The sequence below is a fragment of the Mauremys mutica genome, chromosome 4, assembly GCF_020497125.1.
Source record: "Mauremys mutica isolate MM-2020 ecotype Southern chromosome 4, ASM2049712v1, whole genome shotgun sequence".
Lineage (NCBI taxonomy): Eukaryota > Metazoa > Chordata > Testudines > Geoemydidae > Mauremys > Mauremys mutica.
In genome coordinates, this window is record NC_059075.1 from 57719268 (window position 1) to 57743698 (window position 24431).

A 24431-nucleotide genomic window follows, 5' to 3' on the forward strand; every position below is an offset into this window, starting at 1 on the left:
CTTCTACTCCTGGTATTTTCTAATACTGAAGGCAAAAGGGGGCCTCAGACCCATCCTGGACTTGCAGCGGCTGAACAAGTTTGTGAAAAAGCTCAGGTTCCGCATGGTCTCCCTGTCTTCGATCATTCCCTCCTTGGATCCAGGAGATTGGTATGCCGCCCTCGACTTAAAGAACGCATATTTCCATATTGCCATAATCCCCCGACACCGTCGGTACCTCAGGTTTGTTGTGGCTGACGCCCATCTGCAGTTCACAGTGCTCCCGTTTGGCCTATCGGCGGCACCAAGGGTCTTCACGAAGTGCATGGCAGTCGTGGCGGCCTTTCTACGCAAGCGGGGTATCCAGGTATTCCCCTACTTGGACAATTGGCTTATAAAAGGCCGTTCCAAGCAGCAGGTGGAAGCTCAGATGCTTTTCATCAGGCGGACCTTCCTCGAGCTCGGCCTCCTCTTAAACGAGGCCAAGTCCACCCTGTCTCCTACCCAAAGGATAGAATTTATAGGGGCGGCCCTGGACTCAACACACGTCAGAGCGTATCTTCCAGAGTCCAGGTTTCGGTCCATGCATGCACCTATGTGGTGAGCCATGCCAGACTCTGGCTCCGCCCACTACAATCCTGGCTAGCGATGGTATACCGCCCAGCCAGGCATCCCCTGGACTCAGTGGTGACCCTTCCGCAGGTGGTGCTGAGCTCTCTCCAATGGTGGCTCGACTCACAGAAGGTGTGCTTGGGTGTTCCCTTTGCCACCCCTCAACCCTCCCTCTCCCTGGTGACGGATGCCTCGGATCAGGGATGGGGAGTGCACTTGGGGGATCTCAGGACACAGGGCTTGTGGTCGCAGGAGGACCTCAAGTTGCATATCAATGTCAGGGAGCTGAGAGCTGTTCGCCTGGCTTGTCTTACCTTCCAATCTCACCTGGCCGGCAGATGTGTCTCAGTCCTCATGGACAACATGTCAGCAGTCTTCTATATCAACAAACGGGGGGGTGCACTCTCCTCTCCCCTGTGCAGGGAAGCCCTCACGCTGTGGGACTTTTGCATTCAGAATGCTACCCACCCGACGGCATTCTACCACTTGGGGGAACAGAACGGCCTGGAGGACGCCCTCAGCTGCTCTTTCCGGGGCCACGAGTGGTCCCTTCGTCGGGACGTAGTGCACTCAATCTTCCGGCTCTGGGGTCGTCCCCAGTTAGACCTGTTTGCTTCAAAGGGCAATAGGAAGTGTCGGCAGTTTTGCTCTCTCAGGGGCCACAGCCCGGGGTCTCTGTCAGACGCCTTCCTCCTGTCATGGAAGGAAGGGCTGCTCTACGCCTTTCCTCCATTTCCCTTGATACACAGGGTAATTCTCAAGATCCGCAGGGATCACGCCCATGTAATCCTGATAGCACCGGCGTGGCCGCGCCAACATTGGTACACGTCGCTCCTGCACATGTCCACCAGCGTGCCCCTGACGCTTCCCCTGCTGCCGGACCTGATCACGCAGAACCAGGGCCGCCTTCGCCATCCAAACTTGCAATCTCTCCACCTCGCCTGGTTGCTCCATGGTTGAACCTGGTGGAGATGCAATGTTCCCAACAGGTCAGACAAGTGCTGCTCGGTAGCAGAAAACCCTCAACCAGGGCCACCTACCTGGCCAAATGGAAACACTTCTCCATCTGATCCAGTCGGCGAGGGCAGGAACCGTTGCAGGCCCTGGTTCCCGTTATCTTAGACTATCTGCTCCACCTGAGACAGTTGGGCCTTTCCCTCTCCTCGGTTCGAGTTCACTTAGCGGCCATCTCGGCTTTCCACCCGGAAGAAGGGGGCACCTCGGTGTTCGCAAACCCGCTGGTTGGTCATTTCCTTAAGGGCATGGATAGGCTATTTCCGCATGTCCGTCAACCAGCTCCTACCTGGGACTTGAACCTGGTCCTCTCTGCCCTCACGGGTCCTCCCTTCGACCCCTGGCTTCATGCTCTCTGCTGTACCTGTCATACAAAGTCGCTTTTCTTGTAGCGATCACCTCAGCAAGGAGGGTATCAGAGCTCAGGGCACTGACATCCGAACCCTCGTACACTGTCTTCTATAAGGACAAGATCCAACGTAGACCTCACCCGACTTTCCTTCCCAAGGTCGTCTCCCAATTCCATATGGGACAAGATATCTTCCTATCGGTGTTTTATCCAAAGCCATACTCTTCCGGTAAGGAGCCGAGGCTGCATTCCCTGGATGTCCGCAGGGCCCTAGCCTTTTATGTTGAATGGACAAAGCTGTTTAGACGGTCGACCCAGCTCTTCATCGCGGTGGCAGATAGAATGAAGGGGCTCCCAGTCTCCTCTCAGAGGATCTCTTCGTGGATCGTGGCCTGCATACGGGAATGCTATCGTATAGCCAAAACCCCTATTCCTCCGGTTACGGCCCACTCTACCAGGGCGCAGGCCTCCTCCGCGGCGTCCCTGGCTCAGATCCCAACTCAGGAGATTTGTAGAGCTGCCACGTGGGCCTCCATCCACACGTTCACGTTGCACTATGTCATCACGCACCAGGCTAGGGCTGATGCCACCTTTGATCGTGCAGTACTCCAGTCAGCAGTGACCTCCGACCCCACCACCTAAGGTTAGGCTTGTGAGTCACTTACTTTGAATGGACATGAACAACCACTCGAAGAAGAAAAAACGGTTACTCACCTTTTAGTAACTGTTGTTCTTCGAGATGTGTTGTTCATGTCCATTCCAACACCCACCCTCCTGCCCCTCTGTCGGAGTGCTGGCAAGAAGGAACTGAGGGGTGGAGGGTCAGCGGGCCCCTTTATAGGGCGCCGTAGTGGCGCCACTCCAGGGGGCGCCAGGGCTGACCCTACGGACACTGCTAAGGGAAAATCTTCCGCTGGCGTGCATGCGGCGCGCACACACCTACTTTGAATGGACATGAACAACACATCTCGAAGAACAACAGTTACTAAAAGGTGGGTAACCGTTTTTTGCATGAGAAACTTAAAAAAGAGGAATAGTTACCTCCCTATTTCTTAATATGTTGTCCTTACATACTCAGCACAAAACTACATCAGACTTGTTTGCAACCAGCTGACATTGCAAATTAATGTTTAATTCACTTTCCACTGTGAGCCTTGAATCTCTGTCCACATTACTGTGTCCCAGTTTTTTTCCTGTCATTGAGTATGTATTTCATATTATGTTTCCCTGGATGTATGAGATTGTCTTTTGCCAAGCTGTATTTCATTTTCCTGTTTTCTACCTAAGTTTCCAATCTTTCTCTATATTCATTTGCTTTATTCCACTTTCCTGACTAGTGTTCACAACTGTTCCCAGTTTAGCGTCAGCTATAAATTTCATTAATGTGCTGTATACTCTCTCTTCCAGATGATTAATTCAGATATTTAATAAGATTAGACCTAAACATTGAATCCATTAATCTTATTTCTCCAATTTGTCCACTGATTTATCTTTACCTCTAATTTATCATTTATCATTAAATTTGTTTATGGTCTTTTAGCCAGTTTTCAGCCCATACAACAGTGTTCTTATCCAACTCAGTTTGAATTAATTTTTCAAATACAATTTCACAAGACACAATATAAAATGCTTTACTGAGCTCCAAATATATTACATAAGAATACATTCTAGAATGGTCCAGTAGTTAGGGAACTAGATTAGAACTCAGAAATTAAATTCCCTGCTCTGCCACCGACTTCCTGTGTGACCTTGGATGAGACACCGAGGGCCAGATTTACAAAGGTGTTTAGGCACCTATGTATTTAGGTGCCTAAAGATGCATAGCGGGATTCACAAATTCACCTAAGTGAATTCAACGGGAATTAGCTGTCTAACCTCCTTGTGCACTTTTGTATGCCTCCATTCCCCATCTGTAAAATGGGGATAATACAACTTTCCTACCTTACCAGGGTATTGTGAGAATAAATATGTTAAAGATAACAAGATGCTTAAATACTATAGCAACGGGAGAGCAATAAAAGTACCTTAGATAGATTTATTACATTTCTTATAGCTATCTCCAGTTTTTAAATCTATTACAAATAGAAAATTTATTGTTTAGAAACCTATGCTAGTTATTGCTTATGGTTTCCATTACCCTTTAGATCAGTGGTTTTCAAACTTTTTTCTGGGGGCCCAGTTGAAGAAAATTGTTGATGCCCATGAGTCAACGGAGCTGGGGATGAGGGGTTTGCGGTGTGGGAGGGGCTCTGAGTTGGTGGGGGCGCAGGGCTGGGCAGGAGGTTGGAGGTCAGGGCTGGGGCAGGAGTGCAGGCAGGAGTCAGGGCTCTGGGCTGGGGAGCAGGCTCTGGAGTGAGGCTGAGGATGAGGGATTTTGGGTGAAGGAAGGGGTTCCAGGTTTTAGGGGGCTTAGGCCTGGGGCAGAAGATTGGGGTGTGGATTTACCTCTGACAGCTCCTGGTCAGCGGCTCCCCAGAAACAGCCAGCAGCAGGTCAGGCTCCTAGGTGGAGGCGCTCAAGCAGCTCCACATGGCTCTCACCCTCAGGCACGGCCCCCCAGCTCCCAATGGCTGTTTCCTGGCCAATGAGAGTGCAGAGCCGGTGCTCGGGGCAGGGGCAGCGCACAGAGCCCCGTGGCCCCCCTGCCTAGAAGCCGGACCCGCTACTGGCCGCTTCCAGGGCGCAGTGCGGTATCAGAACAGGTAGACACTAGGCAGCCTTACCTGGGCAACACTGCTGATGGGACTTTTAACGTGCCAGCCGGCAGTGCTGACCAGAGTGACCCATTGCCTTACAGGCCACAACCCAGTACTGGGTCGCAACCCGAACTTTGAAAAACACTGCTTTAGATGTTAGGTGAATTTTCTCTCATTTATTACATTACTTTACTATGGATTGAAACTAAACTTGTAAGACAGTGTTTGCTAGAACCACTCTTATTTTCTGTTAATATTTCAGCATTAATTTTACCTATCGTGACTGTTGGAAACACAAAAAGATAAACTGTTTATAAACAGTATCTTCTGAAAACATTTTAAATTATCTTAAGTTTGTTAACATGCATTTATCGTTCTCATATGTCAAATAAAACAATGCAATGTTATTGTTATTGTTATATGTTATTCACCATGAGGGAAAAATTACAACCATTAGAGAGAGATTCAGCCATATAAAATACAGTTGCTGCTAACTATTGTAATTAAAGGAAACACATTTAATCTTTGAGGTGCTTTTTAGACTAAAAGTTATTCTGGAAGGTATTATTGCCAGATGAAAGTATCTGGTTGCTTATTCTCATTATGTGATCAAAAATATACCTTCAGGGAACTACTGTGTACCTTTCTTTCACATCTTGTAGTCTCGCTATTCTCTCGTTATTGCTTTACCTCATGTTCTAAACAAAACATTAATCTCTGTGTCTTCTACTATTTTGCATTCTTTTCTGCTTTAGCCTATTCTGCAAACTTGCTGCTCTTGTTAGACATAGGATTTCACTTTTCGGTAAGTTATTAAGGGATATTGATGAAGTTATATTTATAACATTTTGTGCTTCCTATAATATATCTAAGGCTTATAACCGATGAGCAATATGATTTGTGGTGGGAAATAAGTGGTGTATGGCTGTTAACTTCATTATTTCTGTAACAACTCAAACTTTTCACATTTTCTGGATACAGTTCTGCTTTCTGGTGCACATGCTCCAATCCCAGTATAGTCAATGGGAGCAACAAAAGTGTAACTGAAGATACACTACTATACTTTATATATTCTAGCAAAGTCTAACAGGCGTCAGTAGCCTCAGGTGAAGTGTGAGTTAATATTGAGATTCCATTTGAATCTCTGCCTTTTTCATTTGCTCGTAACTTTCACAAAAAATTACTTTATGCTAATAATTAAAATATTTAGTGTCAGATGAATTTGATAAATTAAGATTAATTTGTTGTAGAGTTATGTGAATGTGAAATAAACCCACTTTTTTCTTATGGTCTGCTAAGAAATTAGGTAAAGACATTTAGATAAGATTCAAAAATAAAATTACGTTTTCTGATGCTTAAATTGATATATAAAGCCTCAATATTGTTGTTATTAATGTTAATATTTATGAAACACACAGATGTTTATAGGTGGCCAAAACTCCAGGGCAGGGTGTGTGTATTTTATTTAGGTATTTCCTTCCAATTTAGAGCAAAAGCAAATTTTACCAACATTTCTTCTGAATCACTATATCCACTATCACCCCTCAACATTTTTGTTTTGGAAACATGGTGTTCTCAGAAGGAAATGTGTGAAATTGATATTCTTGTCAGTTTCATGACTGCTATGCATTGAACTGCAGCAGTGAAACACAAGAATGTCAGTTTCACTAAACTTCCAGCCAGAGCTACTGTGAAGTAGGGAGCCTAGCTGCCCTGAGAGCCCTGGCTCAATCTGAGACTGCGGTCTGCCAGGCTCCCTGCTGCAGATGTCCATCAGACATGAGAGCCCCAGCTCCAGTCATGGCTTCCAGGGCTGCTGCGGCAGAGCAGGGAAACCTAGCAGCCCTGTGAGCCCAGGCTCCAGGTGGAGCTCCAGGGACTGGCAGTCACTCTGCTGCAGAGATGTGGCCTCTGGACCACCAGCAGGTTTCCAATGCTTGTGTTTTGACAAAAGTTTTGTCCAATCTCTAATAGATTCAGTGAAACTATTCAGTTCCTCGAATAGGCAGTTTTGTCAGAAAACTTCCAAACAGCTCTAGTTTAGAGTTCTTTGCATGTAAGATCCCAGTTCCATGCCACTCACAATTTAAATATATTATTAATTATTTGCATTATCATAGAATTGAGGAGACCAGACTTAATGAAAGGACAGGGAGTGTGGAGTAAAGTGATTAATACAGACACATGTCTCTAAATATATGTAATAATGAATATGATTCCATATCAGTAAAAGGAAATTGTGGCTCAGGCTCATCACTAGCTACGAAGTTCAGACCCATGTATTGAAATGGGCCCAAGACTCAAAGTGGATTTAGACCCAGTTATAATTGTATTCACACTAAGCAAAATTTCTTCCCTTTCTTTCTGCTACAAAAAGCAGCACAAAAAATGCTTAATAAGGTCCTAATCCTGAAATGCAATCCAGTAGGATGAACATCTACCTGAACCTGTGTGGAAATCTCATAGGTGGAGGAGTCAGTGCTAGCAGGTCCCATTTCCAAATTGTGACCTAAATGTCTAATTTATCTTTCTAAATGTCTTTTCATTCAATATAATTTATAGTATCTTCAGTATCTGAATTTGTTGGGCTATTACCGCTGATATAATTTCTGCATGTATATGTGTTGCAAAGGAAACCAGATAGCTATCCTGAAAAATATTTACTGTGTTCTGAAGATGATAAATTACCATCTTGTAACTGATTCATGATCCTTTAAGAGAAGCTATCACAGTGCCTTGTGTAATGGAAAGTGGTTAATGAAAACCCTTATCCTCATTTCGGTGTGTCACAGTGCTTCTGTTTCATATTGCAAAAAGCATGGAAATGAGAATGGATAAAAATAACAAACCCAATTGTATGATAATTACAGGATAGATACAAAAGAAATTTAGAGGTATTAAAGAGACAAAGAAAAATGTCTTCAAACAGCATAAAGAAAGCAGGATTGACACCCTGGCCAGAAGTGTTTAAGATATACATTTAGGCCCCAAACCTGCAAATATTTATGCACATACTTAACTGTACTCCAGTGAGAAGTTCCACTGAATTAAATCATAGAATATTTGGGTTGGAAGAGCCCTCAGGAGGTCATCTAGTCCAACCCCCTGCTCAAAGCATGACCAACACCAACTAAATCATTCCAGCCAGGGCTTTGTCAAGCTGGGCCTTTAAAACCTCTAAGGATGGAGATTCCACCACCTCCCTAGGTAACCCATTCCAGTGCTTCACCACCCTCATAGTGAAATAGTGTTTCCTAATATCCAACCTAAACCTGCCCCACTGAAACCTGAGACCATTGCTTCTTACTCTGTCATCTGCCACCTCTGAGAACAGTCTAGTTCCATCCTCTTTGGAATTGCCTTTCAGGTAGTTGAAGGCTGCTATCAAATCCCCCCACACTCTTCTCTTCTGCAGGCCAAATAGCCCCAGTTCCCTCAGCCTCTCCTTGTAAGTCATGTGCCCCAGCCCCCTAATCATTTTCGTTGCCCTCTGCTAGACTCTCTCCAGTTTCTCCACATCTGTTCTGTAGTGGGGAGACCAAAACTGGATGCACTACTCCAGGTGTGGCCTCACCAGTGCCGAATAGAGGGGAATAATCACTTCTCTCGATCTGCTGGCAATGCTGCTACTGATACAGCCCAATATGCCGTTGGCCTTCTTGGCAACAAGGGCACACTGCTGACTCATATCCAGATTCTAATCCTTTTCTGCAGAACTGCAGAACTTACCCAGTTGGTCCCAATCCTGTAGCGGTGCACGGGATTCTTCCTTCCTAAGTGCAGGACTCTGCACTTGTCCTTGTTGAACTTCATCAGATTTCTTTTGATCCAATCCTCCAATTTTTCTTGGTCACTCTGGACCCTATCCCTACCCTCCAGCGTACCTCTCCCCATAGCTTAGTGTCATCTGTGTACTTGCTGAGGGTGCAATTAATCCCATCATCCAGATCATTAATAAAGATGTTGAACAAAACTGGCCCCAGGACCGACCCCTGGGGCACTCCGTTTGATACTGGATGCCAACTAGCCATCAAGCCGTTGATCGCGACTCGTTGATCCCAACAATCTAGCCAGCTTTCTATCCACCTTATAGTCCATTCATCCAATCCATATTTCTTTAACTTGCTGGCAGAATACTGTGGGAGACCGTATCAAAAGCTTTGCTAAAATCAAGATATATCACGTTCACCACTTTCCCCATAGCCACAGAGCCAGTTATCTCATCATAGAAGGCAATCGGGTTGGTCAGGCATGACTTGCCCATGGTAAATCCATGTTGACTGTTCGTGATCACCTTCCTCTCCTCCAAGTGCTTCAAAATGGATTCTTTGAGGACCTGCTCCATGATTTTGCTGGCAACTGAAGTGAGGCTGACTTGTCTGTAGTTCCCTGGGTTCTCTTTCTTTCCTTTTTTTAATATGGACACTATATTTGCCTTTTTCCAATTGTCCAGGACCTCCCAAGATTGCCATGAATTTTCAAAGATAATGGCCCATGGCTCTGCAATCACATCAGCCAAATCCCTCACCACCCTTGGATGCATTAGATTTGGACCCATGGACTTTTGCATGTCCAACTTTTCTAAGTAGTCCTTAACCTGTTCTTTCACTACTGAGGGCTGCTCACCTCCTCCCCATACTGTGTTGCCTAGTGCAGCAGTCTGGGAGCTGACCTTGTCTGTGAAGACCGAGGCAAAAAAAGCATTCGGTACTTCAGCTTTTTCCACATCATCTGTCACTATGTTGCCTCCTCCATTCAGTAAGGGTCCCACACGTTCCCTCACCACCTTCTTGTTGCTAACGTTACACCTGTAGAAACCTTTCTTGTTACCCTTCACATCCGTTGCTAGCTGCAACTCCAGTTGTGCCTTGGCCTTCCTGATTACACCCTTGTATGCTCTAGCAATATTTTTATACTCCTCCCTAGTCATCTTTCCAAATTTCCACTTCTTGTAAGCTTCCTTTTTGAGTTTAAGCTCACCGAAGATTTCACTGTTAAGGCAAGCTGGTCACCTGCCATATTTGCTCTTCTTTCTGCACATCGGGATGGTTTGTTCCTGTGCCCTCAATAAGGCTTCTTTAAAATACAGCCAGCTCTCCTGGACTCCTTGCCCCCTCATATTAGCCTCCCAGGGGATCCTGCCCATCAGTTCCCTAAGAGAGTCAAAGTCTGCTTTTCTGAAGTCCAGAGTCCGTATTTTGCTAGTCTCCTTTCTTCCTTTTGTCAGGATCCTGAACTCAACCATTTCATGGTCACTGCTGCCTAGGTTGCCACCCACTTCTACTTCCCCTACCAATTCTTCCTTGTGTGTAAGCAGCAGGCCAAGAGAAGCACGGCCCTAGTCAGTTGCTCCAGCACTTGTACCAGGAAGTTGTCCCCAACACACTCCAGAAACTTCCTGGATTGTCTGTGCATTGCTGTATTGCTCTCCCAGCAGATGTCAGGGTGGTTGAAGTCCCACATTAGAACCAGGGCCTGTGATCTGGAAACGTCAGTTAGTTGTCCGAAGAAAGCCTCTTCTACCCCATCCTTCTGATCCAGTGGTCTATAGCACACGCCCACCACGACATCACGCTTGTTGCTCTCGCCTAAACTTAACCCAAAGACACTGAACAGGCTTTTTTCCAGTTTCATACTGGAGCTCTGAGCAATCATACCGCTCTCTTATGTACAATGCAACTCCTCCACCTTTCCTCCCATATCTGTCCTTCCTGAACAGTTTATACCCATCCAATGACAGTGCTCCAGTCATGTGAACTTCCCCACCAAGTTTCTGTCATTCCAATCACATCATAGTTCCTTGATTGTGCCAGGACTTCCAATTCTTCCTGCTCGTTTCCCAGGCTTCTTGCATTCATGTACATGCACCTAAGATAACTAGCCGATTGCCCTACTTTCTCAGTATGAATCAGGAGTCTTCCTGTCTTGTACCCTCCTCCTTGTATTTCCTCCCAGTATCCCACTTCCCCACTTACCTCTGGGCTTAGGTCACCATCCCCTGGCAAACCTAATTTAAAGCCCTCCTCACCAGGTTAGCAAGCCTGCTGCGAAGATGCTCTTCCCTCTCTTCATTAGGTGGATCCTATCTCTTCCTAGCAATCCTTCCTCCCAGAACAACATCCCATGGTTGAAGAATCCAGAGACCTCTCTCCGACACCACTTGCATAACCACGCATTCACCTCCACAATTTGACAGTCCCTTTTTCTTCAACAGGGAGGATGAATGAGAACACAACTTGCACCTCAAACTCCTTTATCCTTCTTCCCAGAGCCACATAGTCTACAGTGATCTACTCAAGGTCATTCTTGGCAGTATCATTGGTGCCCATGTGGAAAAGTAGGAAGGGGTAGTGGTCCAAGGTCTTGATCAGTCTTAGCAAACACTCCGCCACATTCTGGATTCTAGCTCCAGGCAGATGGATGATTCCCATCTCTCTTCGGAGGGAGTCCCCGACCACCACCACCCGTCTCCTCCTCTTGGGAGTGGTGGTCATGGAATGTGCTACTTGGGTGCATAAAGTTAAACACATGCATAAGAGTTTGCAGGATGGGGGCCATATAGCATATGTGTAGGGCCCCTATACCACCTCTTATTTAACATGACGCCTTCTATGGAGATATTTTTTCCCACAATTGGACTATCCTCCATATTTTATTTTTTCATTAACCATTCAGCACCTGCCTCTCAGTGGCTGCTCTTGGCATCCAAGAAGTTTTAAACAAAAAGGAAAAGAACAGCAACAGGGGAAAGACAAAACAAAATGAAGGGGACAGAAATGGCACCTTCTGAAATAAAGTATGCACCCTGTTCATTCTGCCCAATCTCAAGGGGGAAAATAAGGAGAGAAGGCGGTGGGGGGAGGGAATAAAACCATTAGTTCTAAAAGATCTTTTAAGCAGGGGGCATTGTAGGCCTTCCCATCACACGTGAATTTGATATATAATTAAGAGTCATGAAATTTGTACATTTGCACATAGTGAAATATTTGTTAAAAGCAAAATATATTGTTCAGAATAATATGTTCTTTATTTATTATAACAGGGAGTGATGCTACTACAATGGTGAGCTGTCTGCACATCTTGGCTCAGACACTGGATACACGGTAAATTGGTCAGGTTCTTACTTTATTACAGTACCAGCTACAAATCATACGGTTGTCAAGAATCACTTCAAAGAACAGTTCTGCAGGTTGTTATTTCTTCACATATTTATTCTTTATTTCCTGCTGATATTAGCTCTCTAGAGTTAATATTATGGTCCAGACACTGTCCTCCACTTTTTCAGATGATATGTTGCATCCACATCAACTTAGGTGATTACGATTCTAATGTTCCTATTTGCTAATGCAATCAGGAACTTCACTTAGAAATATAAGTGGCATCATCTACGAAATTGCACTTGCAGTTATTTGCTCTCACAAAAATGGAGGCAAGTTTACACCAGGCTGAAAAATTGGTGCTAGAAGCGCATTGAATAACATTTGAAGCTGGCAATTAGCATAGTAAAAGACATTAAAGTGTAACTTAGGGTATGTCTACACTACAAGAGTAGTTCGATTTAACTTAGGTCGAATTTGTGGATTAGACCGTATGAATTCGAATTTGTGTATCCACACTAAGGACACTAATTCGACTTTGTGAGTCCACACTAACGGGGCAAGCGTCGACATTGGCAGCGGTGCATTCTAGGCAGCTATCCCACAGTTCCCGCAGTCCCCGCTTCCCATTGGAATGCTGGGTAGAGCCCCCAATGCCTGCTGGGGGAAAAATATGTCGAGGGTGGTTTTGGGTAACTGTCGTCATTCAACCGTCACTCCCGCCCTCCCTCCCTGAAAGCGCCGGCGGGAAATCTGTTAGCGCACTTTTCTGGTCAGTGACAGCGCGGACGCCACAGCACTGCGAGCATGGAGCCCGCTGCGATCATCGCTGCACTTATGGCCGTTGTCAACTCCTCGCACCTTATCGTCCACCTCTTCCACAGTCAGCTGCTGAGAAATCGGGCGAGGAGGCTCCGGCAGCGCGGTGAGGACATGAAGTGTGAGAGTGGCACAGACCTCTCACAAAGCACGGGACCCCGCGCCGCGGAGATCATGGTGGCAATGGGTCACGTTCATGCTGTGGGACGGCGATTCTGGGCCCGGGAAACAAGCACGGACTGGTGGGACCGCATAGTGCTGCAGGTCTGGGATGAATCACAGTGGGTGTGAAACTTCAGGATGTGTAAGGGCACTTTCCTTGAACTCTGTCAGTTGCTGGCCCCTGCCCTGAAGCGCCAGGACACCCGGATGCGAGCAGCACTGACTGTGCAGAAGCGAGTGGCCATAGCCCTCTGGAAACTTGCAACGCCAGACAGCTACCGGTCAGTAGCGAACCACTTTGGCGTGGGCAAATCTACCGTGGGGGTTGCTGTGATGCAAGTAGCCCACGCAATCGTTGACCTACTGCTCTCAAAGGTGGTGACCCTGGGAAACGTCCAGGTCGTCATAGATGGCTTCGCCGCGATGGGATTCCCAAACTGCGGTGGGGCTATAGATGGCACTCACATCCCTATCCTGGGACTGGCCCACCAGGCCAGCCAGTATATTAACCGAAAGGGCTACTTTTCAATGGTGCTGCAAGCACTGGTGGACCATAGGGGACGTTTTACCAACATCTACGTCAGGTGGCCGGGCAAGGTTCATGACGCGTGTGTTTTCAGGAACTCTGGTCTGTTTAGACACCTGCAGGAAGGTAGTTTCTTCCCGGACCACAAAATAACTGTTGGGGATGTGGAGATGCCTACAGTGATCCTCGGGGACCCAGCCTACCCGCTAATGCCCTGGCTCATGAAGCCCTATACAGGCGCCCTGGACAGTGGCAAGGAGCTCTTCAACTACCGGCTGAGCAAGTGCAGAATGGTGGTGGAGTGTGCTTTCGGACGTCTCAAGGGGAGATGGAGGAGCTTACTGACTCGCTCGGATCTCAGCGAAACCAATATCCCCATTGTTATTGCAGCTTGCTGTGTGCTCCACAATCTCTGTGAGAGCAAGGGGGAGACCTTTATGGCGGGATGGGAGGTTGAGGCAAATCGCCTGGCTGCTGATTACGCTCAGCCAGACAGCCGTGCGATTAGAAGAGCCCAGCGCATCCGGGAGGCTTTGAAAGCTAGGTTCCTCAGCAAGCAGGGTAACCTATGACTGTCCAGTCTCTTTACAGAGAAGCTGAACCTGCCCCTGTTTCAGTTACTATTGACTTTTTTCAGCGGTTACATACCCCGTTCACCAGGTTTCCCCCCTTCCAACAGATGTTTAAAAATAAAGTTATTGGAACATTTTTAATTAACAAAGTTTTCTTTACTAACGAATTCGCGTTAAAGGGTTCAAACAGGGACGCAGACTGTGGTGGGTACGGTGTGCAGTGATGTACAGACCGCTTCTACACTCGAGGACTGACAGGCTCCTGCTCCTACAGCGGTCTCTGGGGGGAGGATGGTTACAGGAGGGTGTGCAGGAAGGGGTGGGTTTGCAGGAAGGGGTGAGGGGTGTCTGGGAAGGGTGAGTAGGTGTAGGGGGATGATGGCTCTGGCTGGGGCTCAGGGCATCGGAAAGGTTCATGGCTAGGGTGAAAGGGCATGGTAAGGGCAGCCTGCCTTGCAATTTGTGGATGCCAGGCGCTCGGACCCTGGGGCAGCATACACCTCCCAGACTGACCTGGGGCAGCAGACACCTCCCAGAGTGACCCGGGTGCCTAGTGACTGCACTCTGTGTGTGACCTGCTGTTGATTCTGCCCCCATGTCTGTACCCTGGTAATGGTGGCTGTCCTATGCAATTAACAAACCCCTATCTCCCCTTCACACAAAGTCTTCTGCAAAGAAACATGACGGAAACAGTAATGAACAGCAAACTATTTTTAATACTCAACTACACAGTTGGGGGATGAAACTGGGATTTTGGATCGGGTGAGCCAGGAAGGGAAGCAATTCTCATACTTTAGGGAATGAGAGCTGTTTGGTACATGAGCGCTCTGCTGGGGTGGAGTGACAGTTTTCACGGCCCCTAGCGCCTCTCCTTCTTGTGATTTTGGGTGAGGGGGGGACAGGACTTTGTGGCGGGGGAGGGCGGTTGCAGATACAGTTCAGGGGGGCTCTCTGCTCCTGCCTGCGGTCCTGCAGAACATCCACAAGGCGCCGGAGCGTGTCCGTTTGCTCCCTCATTAGTCCAAGCAGCGTTTGAGTCGCCTGCTGGTCTTCCTGCCGCCACCTGTCCTCCCATTCGCTGTGTGAGCGCTGCTGCTGAGAGAGGGTCTCCCTCCACTGGCTCTGCTGGGCCACCTCGGCTCTGGAGCAGGCCATCAGTTCAGCGAACATCTCGTCCCGAGTCCTTTTCTTTCGCCGCCTAATCTGCGACAGCCTCTGTGAGGGTGATGCCGGGGCAGTTCGGGAAAGAGCCGCAGCTGTGTGATGGGAAAAAGGAAGTGATTTCCTTGCAAAGATACATGTTTGCGAACACTGAACACAGTCTACTCAGTTTCTGTGAACAAGACCATACAGGGCACCTATCTCATGTGCTCTCAGGACAAGTTCGAATTTTCGGCATTCGCTTTCATTGCCTGGGGTCTTGCACTGGAGATCGGACAAGCGGGGCAGGACAGCAGAATCCGTGTAGCAGCCAGGCCTGGTAAGCCGTAAACTTTAGGCTGCTTAAAAGTTAATGGATAGCAGTGGCCTCCTGCTGCAGGCAATCTGGAAAGCATAAAGTCTGACCCTGTTCCAGCCCCTCACGGCTGTCCCTGGGAAAGATCCCTGTATGCTTTCCCTCTGCAGCCTCCAACACGTGGCTGTTAAACGACGGTCATTGTTATGCAAAGGAAAAGTCAAGCATTCACAATAGTAACATTACATTAATTCCCCTAATTAGATGCAGCAGTCGCCGAGCGAGATCACCCTGAGGCGGGTCACTAGGACAGACAGAGAGTGCATGCTGCGTGAATCCCTGCACAGACCAGGGCCCTATGCTGCCATGCTGGTGGAGGCAATGCTCCCACTATACCTCAGGATGGCCTGGCGCGGAAGAGTGTGCTTCCACGGAGCACCCAATAAGGCACCTCTCCCCAGGAACCTCCTGCGTAGGCTTTTCGAGTACCTGTACGAGAGCTTCGTGGAAGGTGTCCCAGGAGGATTTCTATTCGATCGCTATATGTATTGACCTTCTTTTCGTATAGTTTTTATTCCTGATTTTAAAAAAATAAATGTTTTATATGTTTATAGCACTTACCGACTGATCCTTCCCCTGATTCAGAGTCCGGGTTAATGGCCGGGGAGGTTGGTAGGGGATCTCTGTGAGGGTGATGAAGAGATCCTGGCTGTCGGGGAAATCAGTATTGTAAGCGCTGTCGCCTGCCTCGTCCTCCACAAACCCTTCCTCATCTTCCCCATCCGCGAACATCGCCGAGAAACTGCCCCTCGACACTATCCCATCCTCAGAGTCCACGGTCACTGGTGGGGCAGTGGTGGCAGACCCACCGAGAATGGCATGCAGTGCCTCGTAGAAGCGGCATGTCTGGGGCTGGGCTCCGGAGCGTCCGTTTGCCGCTTTGATTTTTTGGTAGCCTTGTCTCAGGTCCTTGATTTTCACGTGGCACTGCGTTGCATCCCGGCTGTATTCTCTGAGTGCCATGGCTTTGGAGACCTTCTCGTAGGTCTTTGCATTCCGTTTTTTGGAGCGCAGCTCCGAAAGCACAGACTCATCGCCACACACAGCGATCAGATCCAAGACTTCCCGGTCAGTCCATGCTGGGGGCCTCTTTCTACTTTGAGATTGCATGGACCCCTCTGCTGGAGAGCTCTGCATCGCTGCCGGTGCTGCTGAGCTCGCCCCGATGTCCAACCAGGAACTGAGATTCAAAATGGCCAGACAGGAAAAGGAATTCAAATTTTCCCGGGGCTTTTCCTGTATGGCTGATCAGAACATCTGAGCTCGGACTGCTGTCCAGAGCGTCAACACAGTGGTGCACTGTGGGATAGCTCCCGGAGCTACTAAGGTCGATTTCCGTCCACACATAGGCTAACTCGACATAGCCATGTCGAATTTAGCGCTACTCCCCTCGTCGGGGTGGAGTACCGAATTCGAACTGAAGAGCCCTCTAGGTCGAACTAATTAGCTTCCTGGTGTGGACGGGTGCACGGTTAAATCGAATTAACGCTGCTAAATTCGACATAAACTCCTAGTGTAGACCAGGCCTTAGTCTGACATCCTCTGATCATAAATCACTTTACTTCTAATGACATATATAGTTTATAATAAAATACATACAGAAATCCACTCAAGGATATATTAACGAGCAGCTGAGTGATATATGCAAATAAATGTATTAGTAAATTAGGATGTCCCCACAATTATTGCTATTGTATTCTTATTTTTTTAAAGAAACCCACTGCTCCTAATTATATGTCACCCCTAACCTCATTTCATGCTATCTGTATCTTCAGGTGTTGCCATTCCAACCAAACAATCAACTGGTTAAAATGCTTGAATCTATTATTTCTTTTATGGATTTTAGTAAGTAGTGAATCAGTGTCCTATCGTAGTGTTAGAGGAACACTGAGATTCTGGAGATGTCACTTTTTGGATGAAGCATAAAACCAAGGAGTCTGCTTTTTCTTTTTTGAGTGATCGTCCCTATGTGTATTCCACTCAAGGTGTGCATGCTTACCATGCTCCTGAGCCTGGGATATTTCTGCTAGAAGTGTCCATTGATCTGCACCTACACACCTCCCTTCCTTGTGCACTGATTTGAGGACAAAAGGAGCAGTGCAGACCAACCACCTCTTCAGTTCTTTTCTACCGCCTGTAGTCTGAGATGGAACCTTCAGTGTCCTCGGTATTCGCTAACATTCTTGTTCAAACATAGTTGTAGATAGTTTTAAAATCTGGTTTTAGATCGTTTCTTATTAGAGTAGTTTAGCAGATTTTAGGAGTTTGGGGTCTTCCCCCCCACCCAGTCACTGCCCTGCACAGGGTGCCTAGTTTGTCCAGGATCCCAGGATTCAAGCTCTGCATAGCCTGCTGCCAGGTTTTTCCAGTCAGTGACTTCTATGAGACATGCCTCTGTTGCTCCCATGAGTTCATATCCCCTTGAAGTTCAATATCTGCTGAGCCTTTCCTAGTTGAACCCATCATGCTCATAAGTTCAGGCTTAGAATCCTTGATTGACTGCACAATGAAGCTTTGGTCTGATCCTGGCCTGATAGATTTCCCCTCCCACCCCAGTACACTGGACAGAGGCCACGGTGGTCTCTGGCTCTGGGAATAATCAGGGCTAAAGACTTTTCCAGCAGAGAGACAAGGAGGGTAAGGGCAAACACTCTCACAGGAAACCTGAAAAATCCCCCTCCAAGTCCTCATACAAAAAGAGGACCTCCTCTCTGTCACCCTCTAAGTCATATGAGACTGTATCCCAGCATAGAGATGTCAGGAGTTCACAAGGCGCACTGGTTCCTCAGCACCAAGTGACCTGAACCCATCCTTAGCTGAAGGTGGCTGGACCATCCTGGGTACCAGTAAGGGAAAGAAAGCAGCAGAACCCTCCTACAATGACGATACTGACACTGAGAGAGGAGGAGTCAGTACAGGAGACTGTTTCCTGTCTGAAGTTGACACCAGCTGCACTTTCAAAGGAAGGAAGCCCAGTCCACTCTCCAGCATCAGGATCTAGATAAACTCTACCAGAGACCCGTATTATCTATGCAGACCTAGAATCCTGATATTGTTTGATCCAGCACTCACCATGGAGGTGAGTTTCTCCACTCACCATTACCATTGACCAGTTGAAGTATAATAAAACCTTCAGTACCAACAGTCTTGCACATCAATTTAGAAGCTTCTTTTTCCTCTGAGTCTAGAATCAGTGGGAGAATTTCAAGACATGGGATCTGCCCTGGTAGAGTCTCTAAGATTTTTTGGGCTCCTTCAGTCTCTCATAGGACAAACTACCTAACTCTGGACTATTGGTACCTTCTCCATGGGCACCCTTTCATTTCCCGTATGACCCTTTGTACTGGCTTTACTGGGGTCCCTGGGATCTGTATATGAGACATCCCAAATCAATAAGCTCACTTTGGGAACCTAGATAGGCTTCCACACACAGGAAAGAACCTCAACCCTCTGAGGAGGAACAACCTGATCAGGCAGAATCACTCACCCTGAGAGGTTATCATCCTCATGATGAAGTGGTCATGCCATCCTCACCATCACCACCTGATGACTACAGGCAGTTCCAGGACCTCCTGAGGAGAATTGCAAACATTCTGCAGATTCCCCTGGAGGAAGTACAGAACACTCTCATAAACTCCTACATATCTTTCAGAGTGCTGGTCCCAGTAAAATGACACTGTGAATTAGTGAGACCATCTTAGAATGTGCCAAGATAGTCTGCTATTTGTGCTCCCACTCCAAAGAGAATGGAGGAGAAACATTTCATTCCCTTGAAGGGGACAGAATACTTACTCTCACATCTCACTCCAAACTCTTTACTGCTGCAAGCTATCACCAAAAGAAAGAAGCAACACCATCCCAAATCTGCACCCCTTGATAAGGAGGCCAAATGTTTAGATCTCTTTGGGAGAACATTTGACTTTGGTAAGCTTACAGTTCCACATAGCAAACTACTAAGCTTTAATATCAGAACATGATTTTATTAATTACAATAAGTTCTCTAAATTCAACAACAAACTCCCTCAAGAAGATAGATTTTTATTTCCAAATAATTATAGATGAAGAAAATTTGCTAGATTGGCCCTCCAGTCTTCAGTGGATGAAGAAGATACAGCCTCGTGCTTGATGGCAACTTCCATAGTCATAAAAGATGAGCTTCATGGCTCCAGTTTTCCAGATTTCCCAAAGAAGTCCTTTCCACTGTGGAGGATCTGACTTTTGAGGGAAATAACCTCTTGAGTGAGAATGCAGATGTATCACTATAATCCCTCAAAGACTCAAGAGCAACTTTTTACTCACTAGATAGCTGTACTCCAGCACCACAGAGGAAATACCGCAAGACTCAGTCTTATGGACAATGACCAGCCCCTCAACCATTCTGCCATCAAAGGACCTATAAGGTTCCTAGGAAACACCAGAGAATGTAGTGCAGTAAACACAACAACCCCCTGCATTCTCCTTCTAGTGCCAGCCTCCCACCAAGAAATCCTTTTGATGGGACTTTCGACAGCTACAAATCAGTCCCCCGACACATTTATCTATTCAAGACTCCTACACACCATTTGCCTCACTCATTTTTCCCAGGCATGGTATGATACAACATCAGACAGATGAGTTCTGGAGATAATCACCACCATTATACAATAGTTTCTTTCTGATTCCCCATACAAAAAAATCCTTCCTCCTCCCTCTTTAGAGACCCCTCTCACAAGAAGATGCTCAGACAAGAAGTAGACTTTCTGTTCCATCTGGAAATCATAGAACCAGAACCTCTTCAACATAGGGGGAAAGGATTTTACTCAAGTCATTTTCTCATTTCCAAGAAGAAAGGGGGCTGGAGGCCTATGCTAAATTTCAGACAGCTGAACATCTTCATCCACCACCTGAGTTTCAGAATGATCACCCTGGCCTTTAAACAAGGGTGACTGCTTCACAGCTCTTAATGTAAAAGACACTTATTTCCACCTAGTGATCCACTCCATACACAGGAGATTCCTGAGATTCACCTTAGGCCTAGTAATACACCAATACAGAGTGCTCCCCTTCAGCCTCTTGATGACACCGAGGGTATTCGTGAAGGTGTTGTCAATAGTGGCAGCTCACCTGCATTATGAGGATTCATCAGTGGTCCCCTATATCAACAGCTGCCTGCTCCAAGGGAAATCGTATCAAGAAGTATGGATGACAAACCTGCCCCTGCAGAGACTACTACACTTCTTAGGGTTCCAAGTAAACATAACAAAATCAGTTTTAGCTCCTACTCAGACTATAGACTTTGTTGGAGCACCCCTACATTCAATCAGAGCCAAAGGTTACCTACCTCGGGACAGATTCTAGTGTACAAAGGATCCCATCACTCAGCTTCTGCTGTACCCCCAGACAGCAATTCAGACTAGTCTCACCTTCCTAGAGTACATGGTCTTGTGTACGTATCGCGAAACTTTGACTTTGATGTCTACAGGCTTGGTTATGAAAGTCTACATGCCAAGTAAGCACAATCTGGACAGAATGATCTCACTCCCTGTGACAGGGTGCTCCACTCACCACTAGGTTGGTGCCTCCTCCTGGTCATTCTGGGGAATAGCTAATGAGGTCAATACCCCTTCCCATAGCTGTCCACTGCCTCTGCCTCTTTCTTTGTGTCTACGGCTCCTCTCTCACTCCATGAGCTGCTGTAGCCTCTTCGTGATTCAGCCTTCTGACCAAGTCACTAAGTGGGTTCACCTTCCGGGGTATCAAAGTCTTTCCTTACCAACAGTCCTAGGCAGTCTTTCCATTCTCTTATTCATAGTGCCACTCCGTCAGTGGCTGGCGGAGGAACCCGGGCCCACACTTTACTCCAGGTTTTTGCTCAGGGACCCTCTAGTCAGCAGTCAAGGCCTGTTCCCTTCTAGACCTTATTGCCTTTCCCTGAGCCCTGTCTTCCCTCTCTGGCTTCCTTTTTCACTGGGTTTGCCAGCCCAAATGCACCTCCCTTCTCCCAGGGAGTGACTGCAGACTTTCCAAGCAGCCCCCTTTTCTGTTGCCAATTTCCTGTCTTCATAACCCCAGCCTAGCTCAACCCTCCCCAGCTGGGCTCCCTCACTCAGTCCCAGGATTATTTACCCACCTGATTTCCTCTCAGCTATAGTCTGCTGGGTTAATTAGCCCCTTTCTTTGTCTTCATTAACCGTTTCAGGGCAAGTATGGGGTGAACATCTCATCACGCTCCCCCACAGAGTTCTGACTTATGGGAAAACAGGGAGAGAGTGTGCATGGGAGTGCCCTTTGTCCGTCTTTCACCCACAAAAATACTGATTACAGATAACTGCCTACCAAGTTGGGAAGCCCACCTCAATGAACACATTGAACAGGGTACCTGGACCACCAAGAATCCCAGTTGCACATAATCCTTCAGGAGCTGCATTCAATATATGAAGCCTGAAAATTATTCCATTATTTGAACCTAGCACATTCAAGTCATGGCATACAACATGACAACAGTTTATTATATCAGCAGAACAGGGAGAGCAAGGGCCACCCTCCTTTGCATAGAAATAGTCAACCTCTCAGACTCAGCAGACGTCACCAGAGACCATGACTAGGAACTACACAAATTGGTGCTTTCAGCAGTGGCGATTCCCATCATGGGATCTCTTTGCCTCTCAAGAGAACAAGAAGTGCCTGACCTAGGCAGCTTGGGGCCACAGTTAAAGGGGGAATGCATTTCTAGCTCAATGATCAGAACAGCTGAGGTACTCATTTCCACCCATCCCTCTTTTACCTTGAGTTCTAAGGAAAATCAGGCAAAATGGAACATCTGTGCTATTGATTGCACCGTGGTTTCCCAGGCAATTCTGGCTCCTGAGCATTCTCCAGATGTCCTTGCATCTGTGCATCCATATTCAGCTATTAACACAGCTATTGGCTCAGGACAGAGGCAGGATCCAACACTCCAACCCTGCATCCCTCCATTTAACAATATGGCATTTGGATGAATGACGGATCTAGAAAAGTCATGCTTGACGATAGTAGGAAAGATCCATAAGGAAATGTTATATAGCAGAATGGAAAAGATTCTCTATCTGGTGCCAGCATTGTCAGATGCCCCTGAAATCTTCAGAGATCCCTACTATTCTGAACTATTTCCTCTCTCTAAAGAAGTTAAGGTTATCCATCAGCTTCTTGCAAGTATGCTTGGCAGCTATTAGCACTTTCCACTATCCGGTAGGCAGACATTCTGCCTAATGAGAGCAAGACTTCTGAAGGGTCTGTCCTGAACCTTTTCTCCAGTGCTGAAACTGAACCTGATATGGGACCTCAATCTTGTCCTATCAGCATTGATGAATACCCCACATTTGAACCTTTAGCCTCATGTTCATTCATGCATCTTTCTATGAAAGTTGCATTTCTGGTTACAGTCACCTCAGCCAGAAGAGGTGAGCTGTGTTCTCTTATGACTGTCCTTCCCTACGCAGTCTTCCATATGAACAAGGTTTTCTTGAGGTTACACCTCAAATTCATCACAAAAGGAAACTTAGAATTCCATCTGAACCAGATGATCCACTTGTCTGTCTTCTATTTGAAGCCTCACCCCATCAGAGAGGAAAAGAAGCTCCCCTCTCTAGGTATTCATAAACTTTAGCCTTCTACCTATGAAGGATGACATTCTTCTGCAAATCTCCCAGATTTCTTTGCGAGATACATGAGAGGGGAAGTTACTACCTCACAAAGACTATCCAAGTGGATTTTGGGCAGCATCCTGCTTTGTTATGAGCTGATGGCAACCACTTATGCCCTCAGATTGGAGCACAAGGAGGAGAGAGGGTCGCAGGCCAATGGACTGCTAGTAAAAATTCTCTTGTCAGTGGTACGTAGAGTGCATGCACACCTCAAGTGGAATACAGTTAGGGAGCACACATCTTGAAGAACTCCAGTTACTTTAAGGTAAGTAACTCTTCTGTAGCCTCATTGTCCTTATCAAATCTAAACATGCGTGATTGCATTCTGTCTGTCTACATTTACTGAATGGATTTATTGGGTACAATACTCTTTTTTGTGTCTTACCATACTTTGGTTGTAGTGTTCTTGTATGGTAGAAGAGACTGCTCTTTATGGTGCATACATCTCTTCCTTACCTCACAACCATATTGTGAAGCTTAATTAATTAAGTACTCTGGATCAAGAAATAAAAGCATTATAGAAATTCAGGATATTATTAAAAACAACAAAAACTACCATTTATATAACTAGAATGTTTAAGTATCAGAGGGGTAGCCGTGTTAGTCTGGATCTGTAAAAAGCGACAAAGAGTCCCGTGGCACCTTACAGACTAACTGAAGTATTGGAGCATAAGCTTTTGTGGGTAAATACCCAGTTCGTCAGACGCATGTGGTGAAAATTTCCAGAGGCTGGTATAAATATGCAGGCAAGAATCAGTCCAGATAGTCTAGATGCCTGCATATTTATACCTGCCTCTGGAAATTTTCACCACATGCGTCTGACGAAGTGGGTATTCACCCACAAAAGCTTATGCTCCAATACTTCAGTTAGTCTATAAGGTGCCACGGGACTCTTTGTCGCTTTTTATAGAATATTTAAGGTGGTTCTCAGAAACTTTATCAAAGCTTGATTTAAAGTAATACACAAAAATGTGTTTTAACATATTCTTTGCAAAACTTGTATGATTTTTCTAGTAGCAAGTGGTTACATTTAGGACTGATGAGAGTCAGTGTAGCTAGTGGAAGAGGTGGTGGATTGGGAGTCAGGATAACACTCCCAGCTTAGCTACTAACCTGCTGTGTTACTTCATCTGTTGACCAGAATAAGAGGCTGCTGTGATTCGCCCTCACTCTGGATATCAGCATTCAGGACATTTGAGCAAGAAGTTGAAGATATGCCCAAAGGGATAGGAAGATGGGACTGTAATGCTTATGAGTGGCCTGCCCTTCTTAGTTGGAGATGCTGTGTTATAGGCATTCAGCTCACCCTGAGTGGCTGCCAAATTACTGTGGCACCAATAAAAGTGGGAGCAGGATTAGGTGTCCTGCATCTTGTACCTGTTGTACACTTAAGGAATTTTTCCAACACCAGCTGATTAAAGGCATGGT

At 46.6% G+C, this 24431-nt stretch overlaps 1 protein-coding gene across 1 annotated transcript in view; it reads left to right on the forward strand.

The window, feature by feature from the left end:
- The window catches only part of RYR3 (ryanodine receptor 3), a 642559-nt gene that overhangs the window by 455181 nt on the left and 162947 nt on the right, over window positions 1-24431 (forward strand). Inside the window, 2 exon segments of the mRNA XM_045013234.1 lie at window positions 5406-5455; window positions 11693-11753. Coding sequence (XP_044869169.1) covers window positions 5406-5455; window positions 11693-11753 — 111 coding nt within the window.